Source organism: Callorhinchus milii, unplaced genomic scaffold (assembly GCF_018977255.1).
Source record: "Callorhinchus milii isolate IMCB2004 unplaced genomic scaffold, IMCB_Cmil_1.0 Scaffold30, whole genome shotgun sequence".
NCBI classification, from domain to species: domain Eukaryota; kingdom Metazoa; phylum Chordata; class Chondrichthyes; order Chimaeriformes; family Callorhinchidae; genus Callorhinchus; species Callorhinchus milii.
Genome location: NW_024704771.1, coordinates 412916 through 433200, shown reverse-complemented (window position 1 = coordinate 433200; position 20285 = coordinate 412916). Strand labels below are relative to the sequence as shown.

At 47.7% G+C, this 20285-nt stretch overlaps 2 protein-coding genes, 1 long non-coding RNA gene and 1 pseudogene across 4 annotated transcripts; 3 read left to right on the top strand and 1 right to left on the bottom strand.

Moving 5' to 3' along the window:
* Window positions 1-598: 598 nt before the first annotated feature.
* On the top strand, window positions 599-18926 carry LOC121851164 (E3 ubiquitin-protein ligase TRIM39-like; the record flags this gene model as incomplete). The annotated part of the gene is made up of 6 exons (XM_042344767.1): window positions 599-1360; window positions 2311-2406; window positions 2922-2990; window positions 17609-17770; window positions 18284-18306; window positions 18902-18926. Coding segments are annotated over exons 1-6 (789 nt in total), but the record flags the coding sequence as incomplete, so codon positions are not given.
* LOC103173590 (E3 ubiquitin-protein ligase TRIM39-like) lies at window positions 7359-13182 on the bottom strand. 2 transcript variants are annotated; one of them, XM_042344816.1, is made up of 7 exons: window positions 12964-13182; window positions 11791-12303; window positions 10900-10995; window positions 10153-10383; window positions 9485-9507; window positions 8772-8887; window positions 7359-8471 (listed from the first exon to the last, which is right to left on the bottom strand). In XM_042344816.1, exons 2-7 carry the CDS (start codon window positions 12202-12204, stop codon window positions 7957-7959), a joined length of 1395 nt encoding a protein of 464 aa, XP_042200750.1. In that variant the 5' UTR covers window positions 12205-12303; window positions 12964-13182; the 3' UTR covers window positions 7359-7956. The 2 variants fall into 2 exon arrangements, with proteins under 2 accessions (XP_042200750.1, XP_042200751.1); XM_042344817.1 differs by lacking the exon at window positions 12964-13182 and adding an exon at window positions 12394-12410.
* Window positions 14207-14510, top strand: LOC121851199. The gene is made up of 2 exons (XR_006085845.1): window positions 14207-14325; window positions 14417-14510. It is a non-coding gene; the product is annotated as an uncharacterized LOC121851199 (long non-coding RNA).
* A 10-nt stretch (window positions 18927-18936) lies between the features above and the next one.
* Window positions 18937-19869, top strand: LOC121851163 (annotated as a pseudogene).
* The last annotated feature ends 416 nt before the right edge of the window (window positions 19870-20285 follow it).

Here is a 20285-nt window from a genome sequence, read left to right as displayed (position 1 = left end):
ACCACATGTTCTTGTGTTGGAGAACACACAGTATTCACACAATATGAAGCGGATAAAGCAGTGACTGACGGACAGAGAAATGGAGTGTATCAGTTTGATTTATGAAATGAAGTTGAAGAAAGAAAAGTCAGCGACTGAGACTGCGGAGATATCGGAGAAGAGAAACTGATCGCTTCTCAATCTCTCTGTTCGTAGTCACAAGTTTATTTGCTTAAGATGTTCATTGAATACTATGTGTACTTTTATTCATTGGCTATTGATTGGTAAAATGAAATTGAATTGTACTGTTGTCGGGTCATTTAGGGTAATGTTTAGAGCGCTCATGAGGAGCTGCGATCGATTCCCAGGAGCGCGAAACATTGGGCAAGTTTTCTTGCTCCACGACTCTGTTTACAGAGCAGTAAGTTGGAACCTGACTTTCAGTCAATTGGTAGATCACTTTTCCGGGACTAACAGTCCTTCAAAATATGTATTTTTTAATTTCACCAAATAAATAAAATTTGGTCAATCAATCCATGATTGGCTGTGGAACATTGCTGTGTGCAATTGGCTTCCACGTTTCGCCCACAAGAATTATAGTAAATTCACTTGATATTCTGTGTAGCGCTTTGAGATGTCTCGAAGATGTGATCAGGGACAAAATAATATGCACTGGGTTCTTATTATTATGAACATTACACTATTGTAGTTATTAAATTCACTTCACAGAAGAGCGCTTCTAGACATCTTGAAGACATGATAAAGTGCTATATCAAATGTAAGGATTATCATTATTATTAAACATTCTGAGACATGACCTTACGAATGGCCTGAATGTGCTAAACATCTGTGTTCCTTTTGTCTTCAGGTGTCTGTCCCTTTGAACAGCAGTTGGTCTGTGATCCCCACTCACACAGCCAAGTCCTAAAGGTGAAAGTACCAAACAGAGCAAAGAGCTGATGGTGAAATGGCGTCTGAACAGGAACTGGAGAACCTGAGAAATGAAGCTACATGTTCAATCTGTCTGGAGTTTTACACGGAACCGGTGACTATAGACTGTGGCCACAACTTCTGCAGAGACTGTATTTTACAGTGTTGGGGCACAGGACAAGAAAGTGTGTCCTGTCCGCAGTGCAGGCAGCAGATTCCCCAGAGGGGTGTTCGGCCCAACAGAACTCTGTCTAACATTGTGGAGAGTGTTCAGAGACTGAGCCTGAATCCGAGGCTGGAAGAGGTGGGAATCCAGTGTGAAGAGCATGAGGAGAAGCTGAAACTGTTTTGTGAAATGGATCAAAGAGCGATCTGTGTGGTCTGTGCGATGTCCCGTGATCACAAGGATCACACAGTCATTCCCATTAAGGAAGCTGCTGAGCTCCACAAGGTATGGAATTGATAATAATTCAGACATTTGATAGAGCGCTGTGAGGACGTCTCAAAGTGCTTAAGAATACACTGTAAACATAGCAACAGGAACATAGGCACAGGAGGAGACCATTCAGGCCTTGAAGCCTGTTTGCCATTCTATTAGATCATGGCTGATCTGTACCTCAACTGTAAATCCCCACCTTTGCCCTATATCCCTTGATACCCTGACATAACAAAAGTCTATCCAACTCAGTCTTAATCCACTGACTTTTGGGGGGAGAGAGTTCCAGATTTCCACAAAATTTTGTGTCAAAAGATATGCTTCCTGATTTCACTGATGAAGGCCTAGTTCTAACTGTAATATTATTCCCCTTGTTCTGGATTCTGTCACCAGAAGAAATACTGTCTCTGTAGCTGCTCCATTGAAATCCCTTATTATTTTAAACACCGCAATCAGATCACCCCTCAACCTTCTAAACTGAAGGGAATACTGGTTTATGGAGCCCAAAAGTGACCTGACTGTGAGCACAGCTGCCGATTTGCACACACCAATGTCCCACAACTTCCTGACTCAGACGCCACAATGCGATCCACTGAACCAGGTGTTTAATATGTAAGATTGGTTTGATGACCAAGTTAAAGTTTAGTCGAGCAGATGAAGCTTTGTCAATGTGCTGTTACACTCTATGTGACATATTAGGAAAGAGTTGGTATTGTGTACAGCCGGTCACTGAGCAGCAATCTCGCCGGCCTCTGGGTCAGAAGGTTGTGTGTTCAAGCCCTGGTGTTGGATGACTTGCTGATGGCATTTTAGGTAAATTCAGAAGTTCTGAGTGGCCTCACCATCTCACTGTATCGATCGAGTGGAATGGAATATTACAGCTCTGACACACAAGTGGAATATCCTAAACCAGTAATAATGACTCTGTCCCTTCTCCCTGTTTACTTACATTCACTTTGTTTCAGCAAAAGCTGCAGAAAGCCCTGGAAACCCTTCAGGAACAGTTGGGTGAAATGTCTCAGTGTCAGAGAGAAGAAGGAGCTACTCAAATGGAAGTCCAGGTGAGCAGTTTGTATATTAGCTCTGTTCTAGCCTTCCATTGATATTGCTGTGTGACAAACTTTCCCGCTGTTTCCAGCCAGGACCACCCTACAGGTTAGAGCTTGATATCGCAGGGTTAACAGGAGATGAGACGTCCTCCCGACGTGAAAGGCGCTCAACAAATGGAATATTGTTGTTATTGTTGTTGATGAGTAGGTTTGCTCCGAGAGTGACTCGTCTGCCTATCCAGGTCCTGTCGATGAGCCAGTCTGGGCTGTGCTGTTATCAGCAGTGCCCTGGGATACTGTGATCCGGCCTGGCTCAAGAAACGGACAAGAGACCGTCACAGAGGCCTGGGCTCGATACCGGCATTTCATTGCCAGGCAGGTCACCTCAGAGCCAGTTCAGTTCAGGAGACCTCGCTACCCACCCCTCAGTAGGATATCACCAGGTTCATGGGCAATGTAACCGTGACTGACAGGCCGAGCCCCTGTTCTTGAGTCGGATAATGTTAACATTGTGTTTATTGCGACAGAGACAAGCCGAGCGTCTGAGGAAGAACATTGACGCTGAATTTGCTAAACGTCACCAGCTGCTGATTGAGGTTTGTGTCTGTTCGAATATGTGTGTGTGTGTATTTTGGTGTGTCTGTGTGTGTCTCGGTTTGTGTTTGTGTGAGTGTGTGTGTGTCAGAGTGGGCCTGTCTGTGTGAGTATGTATCTCAGAGTTGCTCTTTACGTGAGTATGCGTTCGCGTGTGTGCCTGCAGGTGTTTCTATGGATCTGGTTTTCTGTGTGAGTCTGTGTGTATGTCTATGTGTGTCCTGATGTGGTTGTATTTATTTTGTGATAGCTCGCTGGCATTTAGTGGCTGTGTTTAGCGGCTTTGGCTGCTGTTTAGAGGCTGTGGCTGGTGTTGACATGGATTTTGAATGAGGTGAGCGAGGGAGCCAGTGGGAGGGATTAAAATACAACGTGAGGGTCTAGAGTTCAAGTCCCTGTTCGGCTATTACTTTTTTTTTGTGTGGGTGGCGGAGGTGGGGTGTCGGGGCGTTAAGCAAATTCAAGTGGTGGTTCCATTTTTCCCCCTATATGAAACATGTTTAAGTTTTCCATTAATATCGTAAATTTTATCGAACAACACACCTTCATCGTTTCTTCATATGCAGCAGCAACAACAACAAATTACACTTGTATATCGCCCTTCACGTTGGAAAGACTTCACAGGGCACTGGACAATCTGGGGTTTTGGACCCGAGCTGGGAGTCGGTGTGACGGATGTGAAACGTGAGCATATCACCATCTACTCCAACATCATCTTGGAGGCTAAACACAACCCTAAAGTCCTTTTTTCCCACCACACACTACCTCCTCCGTGCCCCCCTCTCAGGCCTCATCAATCTTCATATGAAATGCCAAGTGCGAGGAGGTCATGGACTTCTTTTCATCTAAAATTCACAACATCCGCCAGGCAGCCTCATCCACCTGCACCTTATCACCCACCACCATGCCCTCTCTGTCTCCCTCAAACCCCATCATCTGCTCCTACCACCACCCTCATCCTACATTCCATCCTCCCCATCTCTCCCTCCTCCGTCTCACCGACCATCACCTCCATGAAACCCACCACCTGCTGCCTCGAACCCCTCCCCACCAATTTGCTGGTCAACCAGCTGCCCCTCCTCCTTCCACTACTTGCTGATTCAGTCCCTCTCCTCCGGATCAGTCCCTGCCCCCCTCAAAACTGCTGTTATCAACCTCCTCCTCAAAAAACCTTCCCAAGATATCTCAAACCCAGCCATTACCGCCCCATTTCTAACCTGCCCTTCCTCACAAAAACCCTAGAATGCTTTATTGCCAATCAACTTTGCGCAAACCTCTCCACCCACACACTCTTCGAATCCCTCCAGTCCGGTTTCCGCCTACAGTAGATAGACTGCACTTGTGAAAGTCAAAAACGACATCCTCTCTATCTGTGACCAGGGATCCCTCTGTCTCCCCGTCCTCCTGGACCTCGCCGCGGCATTCCACACAGTCGTTCACGTCATCCTCCTCCACCGCCTTACCTCTATCATCCACCTCAGTGGGACCGCACTCGCCTGGTTCGAGTCCTATCACACAAACCGCCAGCAGTACATCTGCACAAGCCACTTTTCCTCCCGATCTCACCCTCCCGTTAGCTGCAGGGTACCCCAAGGATCCATCCTTGGCCCCTCCTTTTCCTTATCTACATGCTCTCACTTGGGGATGTCATCCGCAGACATGGGGTACATTTCCACATGAATGTGGACGACACCGAACTGTATTTTTCAAACTCTCTTTGCCATCCCCCGTCACCTGATGTTCTGCCTATCAGATCTCAGGGGCTGGATGAGTGCAAAATTCCTTCAGCTGAAGGACAAAACGGTAGACATATTCTTTGGTTCTCGTCAAAGTCTCAAATCTCACGGCTCTCACCTCCTCCACCTATTGGACCTCGCCCTAAAACTCTCCGAACCCGTACAGAACCTTGGCATTAGGCTCGATCCCGAATTATCCTTCCTCCCGCTCATCTGGTTCCTCACCAGCACCGCTTTCTTCCACCTCCGACGCATCACCCGTCTCTGCCAATACCTCTGTCTGAAAGCCGCTGAAACCCTAGTCCATGACTTTGTGACCCTTCGGCTGGAATATTCTGATGCCCTCACCGGTCTCTCATCCACTACCATCCATGAAATCCAAGTCATTCAAAACTCTGCCGCCCGCATTCTCACCCGATCCAAACTCCGCTCCCCGATCACCCCAGTCCTTGCCAGACTGCACTGGCTGCCTGTCCCAGAGAGGATCGACATCAAGAGCCTCACATTCGTATTCAAATTCTTCCACTCCTCTGCACCTCCCGACCTCTCTGACTTCCTCTCTACTCAAAACAGAACCGGTTACCTTCCTTCCTCTGGGTCTGGTCTCCTCCTTGTCCCCCGTGTCCTCCGCTCCACCCTCGTGGCCGTGCCTTCAGCCACTATGCCCCGAGGCTCTAGAATTCCCTTCCTCACTCCCTTCGCCTCGTCCCCTCTCTTCCCACTTTCAGGACACTGCTGAAGATCTTTCTTTTCGACCGAGCCTTCGGTCACCCTCCTCCCCTTCCCCTTGGCTCGGCCCCGGGATTTGTTACTGTGAAGCACTCTGAGACGCCGTCCAGCATGGAGGGCGCTATAAAAATCCAAGTTGTTGTTATTGTTGATTGAGTGTTATCAGTAACAACGTTGGTAATTTAAGGATATCAAAATTCAGGGAACTTCTCTGAAGTGGAGTTAAGTTCCACGTTCACTGATGGTCGCTGTAACTGGGATTCAACACATGGTTGTTTTTATAACACACAACACAACATGATCACATTGTGTGTCTCTACCCATCCCCTGCACTCAGCTAACACTGACCTTCCCTGTGTGTCTCTGCCCACTTTCTGCTCTCAGCCAACATTGAGCATCGATACATGCTTCCACCACATCCAGTTGCTGACCAGGACCACCTTCCTCGACCTCCGCACAGTGCCCGCCTTCGTCCATCGCTGACCCCAACTGCAGCTGAAACCTCGTGCATGTGTTTGTCACCTCCTGCCTGGATTCCTGCAAAGCACTCCTCGCCGGTCTCCCCAGCGCCACCATTCAAAAGATCAGCTCACAGATCTGACCCCCAACAAACTCCGTCCCCACCTCTCACCGGCTCTGGCCCGGGCCCCACTGGCTCCTCATCACCAAACCGACCAACCTCAAGATCATCTCACTCTCGTGTTCAAACCCCTTCACTCCCTGGCACCTCCCTCCCCCTCCAACCTACGCACTCCCCAATCCATCACCCAGTCAGCGCCTACTGTCGACTGGCACCGCCCTCCTTCGCGTCCCTTGCACTCTCCGATCCACCATCAGAGGTCGCGCTTTCAGTCACTATGGCAGAAACCTCTGGAACACTCTCACTCAATGCCTCCGCGTTGCCCCCGTGCTCCCCTTTTTCAAATTCTAACTGAAAACTTTCCTTCTCGACTGTGCTTACAGCCACCTCCGCCCATCCCTCCCACCGGCTTGGAGTCAGGCTCCATCACTGTTAAGCTCGGAGACGCTGCCTACATGGAGGGCGCTATATAAGTGCAAGTTGTTGTTGTTTGTGGTTGAGGGCAGCTGAGCTGTGTAGTATGTCTGTGAATGTGAGTGTGTGTGTGTGTGTGTGTGGTTGCCTGTGTGTCTGTTTGTGTGTGTGATAGATTGCATGTTTGTATGTACATGTGTGAGTTTATGTATGTGTGTGTGTTTGTAAATGTGTGTATATGTCTGTACATATTATCAATGATACCTCCATATAGACTGATATATACAGTCTGCCTGCTGCCTGTCTGTGTGTGCGCACGTGTGTGTGTGTGTGCGCGCGTGTGTCATGGATTGAATTAGCAAATTATTATTTCATTTGAAGGTATTATTAACCCTGGAAAGTGATCTAACACCTGGGTTCCTACTTGCTCCCAGGTAAACAGAGGAGTGGTGTGAAATAAGGAAACTTGCCCAACTTTTCACCCTGTTCAGGGATAAAACCAGAGTCCTCTTGTGAGGCGAGTGCAGTAACCAATAAGCTACAGGACTCCACAACAAGAGCCGAGTGGGAAGACTCCCTGTCCCAGGGTCTGGTCTGTTGCTCCCAGTCCTGCTGAGCCAGGCTGGGCCGCTCTGTGGCAGACAGTGACTGTGGGCTCAGCCTGGCTCAGAAACCGGGGGGACAGAGAGAGAGAGAAAGATGCAGAGAGAGACACAGAGAGAAACAGAGAATGGCAGAGAGAGAGAAACAGAGAGAGACAGCAACAGAGACCTTCAGAGACAGAGATACCGAGCAACACAGTTGGAGAAAGAGATACAGAAATAAAGGGATACAGAGAGAGACAGAGAGAGAGAGTCTCACATCTCATCACAGCCAATGCTGACATCACAGCATCACACGTCACACGGAGAGATTGTTCATCCGTCCATTTTATTGTGATACCAACACAACACAAAACAAAATTACATTTGTATATAACACCTTTCACATCAGGAGGACATCCTAGGGCTTAAGTGTTAAATCACGAGGACAGGTTGCATAAACTTGGTCTCTATTCCAGTGAGTTTAGAAGGACGAGGGATGATCTAATTGAGGATTTTAAAATAACAGAGGCATTTGATAGTGTAGATACAGAGAAATTAGAATCCAGAACAAAAAGAGCATCATCTTAATATTAGAGTCGGGACATTTAAAAATTAGGGGCAGTTTTTCACCCAAAGACCAATGGGAACCTGGTACTCTCTCCCCCAAAAGGCTGTGGATTATGGTTGGATCCATTCACAGTGTCCAGACGGAGGTGTAGAGATGTTTGTCAAGTCGGGGTGTTAAGGGATACGGAGCAAAGGCTGGTAACTGGCGTTGAGGTACAGATCAGCCGTGATCTTATAGAATGGCCGAACAGGCTCGAGGGGCTGAATGGCCACCTCCTGTTTCTATGTTCTTACGTCACCTCCACTCTCCGGCCGGTAACCCCCGTATCCTATCTCTGATTGGTCACCCTCACGCTTGTCAGGGGGTCAGTGTCAGATTGGTGTTACGGCCAGGGCTGAAGTAAGGGAAGAGTTTCCCAGAGAATGTGTGGGTGAAAGTGAAGAGATGAGACATGTGGTCAGCGTTGTACAGCGACACCTGTCCTCCCGCATAGTCCAGGTACACGCCCAGCACCCGGGGGCTCACACTCAGGGAGAGGGGGGTAGGAGGTGAGGTTAGAGCTACATATTGGCCATTGTATAGCCCCACAGCCCAGACTCCAATCTCAGGTCCATGTGTGAAATACTCCTTCCTGGGCACAGACGCTCGGGCCACCCCCACTGTCCAGTGTGTGCTGTTCCCCACCCCCACCTCCCAGTAATGTCTCCCTGATATGAAGCCCTCAGACCCCAGGATACTGCAATAGTTACTAAACCTCTCCGGGGTGTCAGGAACCTGCTGTTCTCTGTCACTGACTCTCACTCGGGTCTGGTCCTCAGACAGGATGAGCCGGGGATGGGCTGTGTTAGGATCCAGAGTCACAGAGGCTGGAGCTGAAACAGAATGTTGACATGTTGGAGATCGTGTGGTGAACGGTTGACATTATATTTCAATGGTTCATTCAGTGAGGGTTGGATTCCTGCTTTGTGTGTCTCAGGTTACACGTGGGACACCACTAATATCTGGTCATGACCCGGTGTCCGGCCACCGCAGGGCTGAGGTGGGCTGAGCTCCCAATGATCTTATTTAGCATTCCCGACCGAGGGGATGAGGAGCGAGAACAAGACATTTACTCCACATCTATTCCCAGAGTCAGACTCCGATCACAGGAACACAGTAAGAGCCAGTGTTACCTGCAGTGATGCCCTTTAACAGGAGTTTCCACTCTCTGCTCTGCAGAGGCCCAATGAGGTCCCTCTCAGCCACATCAACAGACACTTTTGTGGGTTTCTTGATGTCAACACCGGACCTGGGCACAGATAAAGATTTGTTTAATTAAATTCAGACACAATATCGATGACTCAGGTGGAGATTTTCACCATCATCTCCATTGTGGAGTCCTGTTCCTTAGTGGTTAAAGCGCTCGCCTCACATGCCACAGGACTTTGGTTCGATTCCCGGGTAGGACAAAACATTTGGTAAGTTTTCTTACTTCACACCTCAGTACGTTCCTACTTACACGTAGTAAGTAAGAATCAAGTTGTTAGTCGATTGGCTGATCAATTTTCCTGGGGTAGTAGCCTCTTGATTACATTTTTGTTCGGGACACAGCTCTGCGCAATGGGCTGCAGTGATTCTCTCAGAAAATATACATCCAGTTTGTTCCCTTTACAGTATATTCTATGAAGTGATTAGCATCATCTCAAAGATGTGATAAAGCACTCTATCAAATGATAGGATTATTATTATCATCACAATTCCCTGTTGAATTTGAGGATAGATTGGACAGATACAATGTTCTGGGCTCTCACACACGTATGTTTCTCTCTGACTAATAACACTTTCTGTTACACAATTGGATTGGGGAATGTCACTAACAAGATGGACGTAAGGAAAGATTACAGACCTGTCAATGATGGATATGATATCCTGAAGAAGAAATAAAAACAAGGAGAGTTAGATTCAATCTTGCACACAGCCATCGAGATGAATTTGAACAGGTATTAGGCAGCTTAATGCTGTGATTCCTGATAACTCATCACTCCTCGGGAACAGGTCTCTGTCACAAGGTATCAGGAATGGCCAGTTAGGCATATGTATAAATCCATAAATAAATGAGGCCGGGATAGTGACAATGTGATGACGTCAGTGGTCCTGACAAGTTAAGTCATAGTCTTGTTATCAGCAATCGACTGTTTTAATGAATTAAAAATAAATTTCTGATCTGAGTCACAGTAGATTGTAGTAATTCAATCATTTCAGGTCACACACAATCCTTCCCCTTCGTCTCCACCACTTTCTAAATTCAGCTTTCAACACCCTCACCTGTCTGTCTGTCACACCAGCATTAACACACTTACTGTCTGTCGATCACACCAGACACACACCACCATTAACAGACTCGCTGTCTGTCTATCACACCAGACACACCAGTATTAAGACACTCATTGTCTGTCTATCACACCAGACAAACACCACCATTAACAGACTCACTGTCTGACTATCGCACCAGGCACACACCAGCATTAACGCACTCACTGTCTGTCTATCACACCAGACACACAGCCTATGCACCTTCAGGAATTCGGTGTTCTGGAGAGTCAGTCTTGTCTGGATTTCTGCTATTCTCTGGTTAACAGAAGTAATTTGCTTGGAAATGTCACTCTTATTGTTTTCTATTTGTCCTAAGATGGCCTCCTCCTGCTGTCTGAGTTTGGTGATCAGGTCTCGCTGCTCCTCAATCAGCAGCTGGTGACGTTTAGCAAATTCAGCGTCAATGTTCTTCCTCAGACGCTCGGCTTGTCTCTGTCGCAATAAACACAATGTTAACATTATCCGACTCAAGAACAGGGGCTCGGCCTGTCAGTCACGGTTACATTGCCCATGAACCTGGTGATATCCTACTGAGGGGGTGGGTAGCGAGGTCTCCTGAACTGAACTGGCTCTGAGGTGACCTGCCTGGCAATGAAATGCCGGTATCGAGCCCAGGCCTCTGTGACGGTCTCTTGTCCGTTTCTTGAGCCAGGCCGGATCACAGTATCCCAGGGCACTGCTGATAACAGCACAGCCCAGACTGGCTCATCGACAGGACCTGGATAGGCAGACGAGTCACTCTCGGAGCAAACCTACTCATCAACAACAATAACAACAATATTCCATTTGTTGAGCGCCTTTCACGTCGGGAGGACGTCTCATCTCCTGTTAACCCTGCGATATCAAGCTCTAACCTGTAGGGTGGTCCTGGCTGGAAACAGCGGGAAAGCTTGTCACACAGCAATATCAATGGAAGGCTAGATCAGAGCTAATATACAAACTGCTCACCTGGACTTCCATTTGAGTAGCTCCTTCTTCTCTCTGACACTGAGACATTTCACCCAACTGTTCCTGAAGGGTTTCCAGGGCTTTCTGCAGCTTTTGCTGAAACAAAGTGAATGTAAGTAAACAGGGAGAAGGGACAGAGTCATTATTACTGGTTTAGGATATTCCACTTGTGTGTCAGAGCTGTAATATTCCATTCCACTCATCTTTCCTCATGTGTCGCATAGAGTTTAACAGCACATTGACAAAACTTCATCTGCTCGACTAAACTTTAACTTGGTCATCAAACCAATCTTACATATTAAACACCTGGTTCAGTGGATCGCATTGTGGCGTCTGAGTCACGAAGTTGTGGGACATTGGTGTGTGCAAATCGGCAGCTGTGCTCACAGTCAGGTCACTTTAGGGCTCCATAAACCTGTATTCCCTTCAGTTTAGAAGGTTGAGGGCTGATCTGATTGCGGTGTTTAAAATAATAAGGGATTTCAATGGAGCAGCTACAGAGACAGTATTTCTTCTGGTGAAAGAATCCAGAACAAGGGGAATAATATTACAGTTAGAACTAGGCCTTCATCAGTGAAATCAGTGAGCATATTTTTTGACACAAAATTTTGTGGAAATCTGGAACTCTCTCCCCCAAAAGTCAGTGGATTAAGACTGAGTTGGATAGACTTTTGTTATGTCAGGGTATCAAGGGATATAGGGCAAAGGTGGGGATTTACAGTTGAGGTACAGATCAGCCATGATCTAATAGAATGGCAAACAGGCTTCAAGGCCTGAATGGTCTCCTCCTGTGCCTATGTTCCTGTTGCTATGTTTACAGTGTATTCTTAAGCACTTTGAGACGTCCTCACAGCGCTCTATCAAATGTCTGAATTATTATCAATTCCATACCTTGTGGAGCTCAGCAGCTTCCTTAATGGGAATGACTGTGTGATCCTTGTGATCACGGGACATCGCACAGACCACACAGATCGCTCTTTGATCCATTTCACAAAACAGTTTCAGCTTCTCCTCATGCTCTTCACACTGGATTCCCACCTCTTCCAGCCTCGGATTCAGGCTCAGTCTCTGAACACTCTCCACAATGTTAGACAGAGTTCTGTTGGGCCGAACACCCCTCTGGGGAATCTGCTGCCTGCACTGCGGACAGGACACACTTTCTTGTCCTGTGCCCCAACACTGTAAAATACAGTCTCTGCAGAAGTTGTGGCCACAGTCTATAGTCACCGGTTCCGTGTAAAACTCCAGACAGATTGAACACGTGGCTTCATTTCTCAGGTTCTCCAGTTCCTGTTCAGACGCCATTTCACCCTCAGCTCTTTGCTCTGTTTGGGACTTTCACCTTTAGGACTTGGCTGTGTGGGTGGGGATCACAGACCAACTGCTGTTCAAAGGGACAGACACCTGAAGACAAAAGGAACACAGATGTTTAGCACATTCAGGCCATTCGTAAGGTCATGTCTCAGAATGTTTAATAATAATGATAATCCTTACATTTGATATAGCACTTTATCATGTCTTCAAGATGTCTAGAAGCGCTCTTCTGTGAAGTGAATTTAATAACTACAATAGTGTAATGTTCATAATAATAATAACCCATTGCATATTATTTTGTCCCTGATCACATCTCCGAGACATCTCAAAGCGCTACACAGAATATCAAGTGAATTTACTATAATTCTTGTGGGCGAAACGTGGAAGCCAATTGCACACAGCAATGTTCCACAGCCAATCATGGATTGATTGACCAAATTTTATTTATTTGGTGAAATTAAAAAATACATATTTTGAAGGACTGTTAGTCCCGGAAAAGTGATCTACCAATTGACTGAAAGTCAGGTTCCAACTTACTGCTCTGTAAACAGAGTCGTGGAGCAAGAAAACTTGCCCAATGTTTCGCGCTCCTGGGAATCGATCGCGGCTCCTCATGAGCGCTCTAAACATTACCCTAAATGACCCGACAACAGTACAATTCAATTTCATTTTACCAATCAATAGCCAATGAATAAAAGTACACATAATATTCAATGAAAATCTTCATCAAATAAACTTGTGACTACGAACAGAGAGATTGAGAAGCGATCAGTTTCTCTTCTCGGATATCTCCGCAGTCTCAGTCGCTGACTTTTCTTTCTTCAACTTCATTTCATAAATCAAACTGATACACTCCATTTCTCTGTCCGTCAGTCACTGCTTTATCCGCTTCATATTGTGTGAATACTGTGTGTTCTCCAACACAAGAACATGTGGTAGTGAAGCAATATTCAAAGGGCCCGAGAGGTGGGGGGGGGGGGGGGCGAGGTGGGGGTCCGAGTGTGGGGGGGCCCGAGGGGAGGGGGGGACCGAGGGTGGGGGGCCGAGGGTGGGGGGCCGAGGGTGGGGGGGGCCCCGAGGGGAGGAGGGGGGACCCGAGGGTGGGGGGGCCCGAGGGGGAGGACCCGAGGGGTGGGGGGGGGCGAAGGGAGGGGGGGAGGCCGAGCTCACAGCGCTGTGAAAGAGGGCACAGTGGGAGCCGCTGAGCCGCGCGGACACCGCCGCTCTCTGCGGTATTCTGAAGGGAAACGAGTGAACGGTGGATTGACTTCAACGGCACAACTTCCACATCCCGATCCTGTGGCCCCGGAAAGTCTGTGCAGTCGGTGCCAACTGACACGAGTCTTGTCTGTGTGTGCGATGGCGATCGCCGCGTCCCGGACAGTCACAGCTCTTCAGCCCTTATTGACCGGTCTTTCCCCGAAACCACTGGAGATCAGTTCTCTTCAGACACTTCAGAGAAGGGAGGAACAGGAGACGAGAGAGTGACGGTCGGATGGGGAGCGCGGGGCGGGGAAGAGGGGAGATGATTGACGTGGAAACGGGGCCTATCAGAGCGCCACCAGTCACATTGAGAACAGGGCGGACCAATGGATCGATCTGTCTGAGGAGGCGGGTGTTGGAGTTGACCAATGGGGAGCCAGTGGGCGGGAGGCAACTGACGGTTGGACAGAGAGCGCGAGGCGGTTAAGAGGAGAGATGATTGACGTGGAAACGGACCTCTGACAGCCAGTGTCTGATTGACAACTCGACTGAGCAATCGGAAGCTCCAACTGAGAGGCGGGTGTTCGTGGGGACAAATGGGGAGCGAGTGGGCGGGGAAAGAATGACGGTTGGGCGGAGAGCGCGAGGCGGTGGGGGGGGTGAGGTGATTGACGTGGAAACGGGGCTATGACAGCTCTGTATCTGATTCACAAAAGCTCTCACCAATCAGAAACGCTGATCGAATAGTCGGATGTTGTGAAAGGACCAATGGGGAGCGAGTGGGTGGGGAGAGAGTGACGGTTGGAGGAGGAGGAGAAGCGCGAACATGGCGGCGGCGGTGAGGAGTTGAGCAGTCGGGGTGGGAGCGGCCCCGAGAGGCGGGACAACTCGGCGCTGATGGCGGATCGGGTCAGTGAGAGACAGAGAGTGTGTGTGTGTGAGTGTGTAACGCCGTCTCCCCCCGTCACTGAATCCCAGTTTTCCTGCCGTTTGTCTGCAGTTTGTTTCTGGTGGGAAATGGCGTCGTGGCCGCACCTTCTCGAGCTGCTGGTGACCGGGAGCAGCTGTTTTGCAGAGAGAAAGAGAGAGAGAGATGGAGCACTGGTGGGCAGCGCCTCCCCGTCTGTCCCCCCGTCCCCCGCTGCTTGTTTCTCAGCCCTGAGGTGAGCGGTGTCTGAGGCTGTGGCCTTCTCCGTCTGATGGCTGTTGTTGGGGCGTCTGAGAAGATCTGACACTGAGGACACTATCCCGGGGAAAGGTCATGGTTTCCGACTCCATTACAACCTCTGTTGTGTTTAAACAATATTTAACTATTGCTTAATTGCTACATGTTCTTGTATTCGAGTACAGATAGTGTTTACACAATATTCAGCAGATAAAGCAGTGACTAATCTACAGAGAGTTTGTGTATATCGGTTTGATTTATGAAATGAAATGAAGTCGAAGAAACAAAAGTCAGCGACTTAGACTGTGGAAACATCAGAGAAGAGAAACTGATCGCTTCTCAATCTCTCTGTTCGTAGTCACGACTTTATTTGCTTCAGATGTTCATTAAATGCTTTGTGTACTTTTATTCATTGGCTGTTGATTGATCAAATGAAGTTGAATTGTATTATTGTGGGGTCCTTTTGGGTAATGTTTTAGCACTTGTCAGAGGAGTTGGGTTCGATTCCCAGGAGGTCGAAACTTTGGGCAAGTTTCCTTACCCCATGACTCTGTTTACTGAGCAGTAAGTTGAAATCTGATTGTTAGTCAGTGGACAGATCACTTTTCTGGGACTAATAATCCTTTAAAAATCCTTCAGTATTTTTCATAAACAAATGAAATTTGGTCAATCAATCCACGATTGCCTGTGGGACACTGCTGTGTGCAATTGTCTTCACGTTTTGCCAACAAAACACATGGTGAATTCACTTGATATTCTGTGTAGCGCTTTGAGACATCTCGAAGATATGATCAGGCACAAAATAATAAGCAAAGGTTATTACTATTATGATTATTACACTGTTGTAATCATTAAAATTAAATTAGAGAAGAAGCACTTCTAGACATCTTGAAGACAGGATAAAGTGCTATATCAAAATGCAAGGATTATTATTATTAAACATTCTGAGACGTGACCTTACGAATGGCCTGAATGTGCTAAACATCTGTGTTCCTTTTGTCTTCAGGTGTCTGTCCCTTCAAACAGCAGTTGGTCTGTGATCCCCACCCACACAGCCACGTCCTGGTTTGGGGGAAAGTCCCAAACAGAGCAAAGAGCTGATGGTGAAATGGCGTCTGAACAGGAACTGGAGAACCTGAGAAATGAAGCCACGTGTTCAATCTGTCTGGAGTTTTATACGGATCCAGTGACTGTGGCCACAGCTTCTGCAGAACTGTATTTTACAGTGTTGGGGCACAGGACAAGAAAGTGTGTCCTGTCCGCAGTGCAGGCAGCAGATTCCCCAGAGGGGTGTTCGGCCCAACAGAACTCTGTCTAACATTGTGGAGAGTGTTCAGAGACTGAGCCTGAATCCGAGGCTGGAAGAGGTGGGAATCCAGTGTGAAGAGCATGAGGAGAAGCTGAAACTGTTTTGTGAAACGGATCAAAGAGCGATCTGTGTGGTCTGTGCGATGTCCCGTGATCACAAGGATCACACAGTCATTCCCATTAAGGAAGCTGCTGAGCTCCACAAGGTATGGAATTGATATTAATCCTGACATTTCACACCGCTTTGTGAGTATGTCTCAAAGTGCCTCAGAATACGCGATAAACATAGCAGCAGGAACATAGGCACAGAAGGAGACCATTCAGGGCTTGAAGCCTGTTTGCCATTCAGTTAGATCATGGCTAATCTGTACATCAACTATAAATCCCCATCTTTGCCCCATATCCCTTGATACCCTGACCTAACAAAACTCTATCCACCTCAGTCTTAATCCACCGATTTTGGGGGCGAGAGTTCCAGATTTCTAACTAATATTATTCCCCTTCTTCTGAGTTCTGTCACCAGAAGAAATACTGTCTCTGTATCTGCTCTATCAAAATCCTTTATTAATTTAAACACCTCAATCAGATCACCCCTCAACCTTTTAAACTCAAGGGAATACTGACCAGGTTTATGGAACCCTAAAGTGACCTGACTGTGAACACAGCTGCCTATTTGCACGCACCAATGTCCCACAAACTCCTGACTCAGACGCCACAATCTGATCCACTGAACCAGGTGTTTTATATGTAAGATTGGTTTGATGACCAAGCTAAAGTTTAGTCGAGCAGATGAAGCTTTGTCAATGTGCTGTTACACTCTATGTGACATATTAGGAAAGAGATGATATTGTGTACAGCCGGTCACTGAGCAGCAATCTCGCCGGCCTCTGGGTCAGAAGGTTGTGTGTTCAAGCCCTGGTGTTGGCTGACTTGCTGACGGCATGTTAGGTAAATCCAGAAGTTCTGAGCGGCCTCACCATCTGACTGTGTCGATCGAGTGGAATAGAATATTACAGCTCTGTCACACAAGTGGAATATCCTAAACCAGTAATAGTGACTCTGTCCCTTCTCCCTGTTTACTTACATTCACTTTGTTTCAGCAAAAGCTGCAGAAAGCCCTGGAACCCTTCACAAACAGTTGGATGAAATGTCTCGGTGTCAGAGAGAAGAAGGAGCTACTCAACTGGAAGTGAAGGTGAGGGGTTTGTATATCAGCTCTGATATAGCCCGTCCCATTGATATTGCTGTATGACAAACTTTCCCGCTGTTTCCAACCAGGACCACCCTACAGGTTAGGGCTTGATATCGCAGGGTTAACAGGAGATGAGTGGGTTTACTCACTGCCCACAGTGACTCGTCTGCCTATCCAGGTCCTGCCGATGAGCCAGGCTGGGCTGTGCCGTTATCAGCAGTGCCCTGGGATAGGGTGGACCGGCCTGGCTCAGGAACTGGACAAGAGACCGTCACAGAGGCCTGGCCTGATGCCGCCATTCCATTGCCAGGCAGGTCACCTTGGATTCAGTTCAGGAGACCTCGCTACCCTCCCACTCAGGATGATATCAGCAGGTTCATGGGCAATGTCACCGTGACTGACAGGCTGAGCCCCTGTTCTTGTGTTGGATAATGTTAACATTGTGTTTATTGTGACAGAGACAAGCCGAGCATTTGAGGAAGAACATCGACGCTGAATTTGCTAAACGTCACCAGCTGCTGACTGAGGAGCAGCGAGACCTGATCACCAAACTCAGACTGCAGGAGGAGGCCATCGTGGGCCAAATAGAAAACAATAAGAGCCACATTTCCAAGCAAATTACTTCTATTAATCAGAGAATAGCAGAAATCCAGAAAAGACTGACTCTGCAGAACACCGAATTCCTGAAGGTGCATAGGCTGTGTGTCTGGTGCGATAGACAGACAGTGAGTGTGTTAATGCTGGTGTGTGTCTGGTGTGATAGACAGACAGTGGGTGTGTTAATGCTGGTGTGTGTCTGATGTGATAGACAGACAGGTGAGGATGTTAAAGCTGAATTTTGAAAGAGATGTATACGAGGGGGAAGTATTTTGTGTGACCTTAAATGATTGAATTACTACAAACTGCTGTAACTCAGATCAGAAATTTAGTCTTAATTCATTAAAACAGTAGATTGCTGATAACACGACACTGACTTAACTTGTCACGACCCTGACGTCATCACGTTGTTACTATCCCGGCCTCATTATTTATGGATGATACATATGCCTAACTGCCACTCCTGATACCTTGTCATTGAGACCTGTTGCCTCGGAGTGATGAGTTATCAGGAATCACAGCATTAAGCTGCCCATAGCTGTTCAAATTCATCTCGATGGCTGTGTGCAAGATTGACTGTAACTCTCCTTATTTTTTCTTTTCAGGATATCAAATCCATCATTGACAGGTCTGTAATCTTTCCTTCTGTCCATCTAGTTAGTGACATTCCCTAATCCAATTGTGTAACAGAAAGTGTTATTAGTCATAGAGAAACATACGGGTGTGAGAGCCCAGAACATTATATCTGTCCTTAGATTGTATCACAGTCTATTCTTCCAAATTCTACAGGGAATTGAGATGATAATAATAATCCTATCATTGATAGAGTGCTTTATCACATCTTTGAGTTGATGCAAAGCACTTATTAGAAAATACCGTAAAAGGAACTAATTGGTCGTATATTTTCTGGGAGAAACACTGCAGCCCATTGGGCAGGTGTCCCAACAAAATGAATCAAGAGGTTATTACCTCTGGAAAATTGATCTGCTAATCGACTAACAACTTGGTTCTTACTTACGTGAGTAGGAAAGCACTGAGTGTAATGTAAGGAAATTACCCTAATGTTTTGCCCTACCTGGAATCGAATTAGGTCTCTGGTTTGTGAGGCGAGTGCTCTAACTCTCAGCTGCAGGACTCCACAATGGTGGTGATGGTGAAAATCTCCACCTGAATCATCGATATTGTGCCTGAATTTAATGAAACAAATCTCTATCTGTGCCCAGGTCTGGTGTTGACATCAAGAAATCCCACAAAAGTGTCTGTTGATGTGGCTGAGAGGGACCTCATTGGGTCTCTGCAGAGCAGAGAGTGGAAACTCCTGTTAAAGGGCATCACTGCAGGTAACACTGGCTCTTACTGTGTCCTGTGATTGGGGTTTGACTGGAATAGATGTGGAGTAAATGTCTTGCTCTCGCTCCTCATCCCCTCGGTCGGGAATGCTAAATAAGATCATTGGGAGCTCAGCCCACCTCAGCCCTGCGGTGGCCGGGCCCCGGGTCACAGCCAGACATTACTGGTGTCCCACGTGTAACCTGAGACACACAGAGCAGGAATCCAAACCACTGAATGAACCAATGAAATATAATGTCAACCGTTCACCACACGATCTCCAACATGTCAACATTCTCTGTTTCAGCTCCAGCCTCTCTGACTCTGGATCCTAACACAGCCCAACCCCGGCTCATCCTGTCTGAGGACCGGACCCGAGTAAGTCTCGGTGACAGAGTCAGCAGGTTCCTGACACCCCGGAGAGGTTCACTTCCTATTACAGTGTTCTGGGGTCTGAGGGGTTCACATCAGGGAGACATTACTGGGAGGTGGGGGTGGGAACAGCACATATTGGACAGTGGGGGTGGCCCGAGAGTCTGTGCCCAGGAAGGAGTATTTCACACATGGACCTGAGGCTGGAGTCTGGGCTGTGGGGCCGGTCAATGGGAAATATCAAGCTCTAACCTCACCTCTTACCCCCCTCCCCCTGAGTGTGAGCCCCCGGGTGCTGGGCGTGTACCTGGACTATGCGGGAGGACAGGTGTCGCTGTACGACGCCGACCACATGTCTCATCTCTTCACTTTCACCCACACGTTCACTGGGAAACTCTTCCCTTACTTCAGCCTTGGTCGTAACGCCGACCTGACACTAAACCCCTGACGGGTGAGGGCAACCAATCAGAGAGAGGTTACGGGGGTTACCGGATGGAGAGCAGAGGAGACGTAGGAACATAGAAACAGGAGGAGGCCATTCAGCCCCTCGAGCCTGTTCGGCCATTGTATAAGATCACGGCTGATCTGTGCCTCAACCCCAGTTACCGGCCTTTGCCCCGTATCCCTTAACACCCCGACCTGACAAACATCTCCCCACCTCCGTCTGGACAGTGTGAATGGATCCAACCATAATCCACAGCCTTTTGGGGGAGAGAATTCCAGGTTCCCATTGGCCTTTGGGTGTAAAACTGCCCCTAATTTCACCCCTAAATGTCCCGGCTCTAATATTAAGATAATGCCCCCCTTGTTCTGGACTTCCCCCCAACAAGGGACCAAGTTTCTCTGTATCTACACTATCGAATGTCTTTATTGTTTAAACATCCTCAATTAGATCACCCTCGTCCT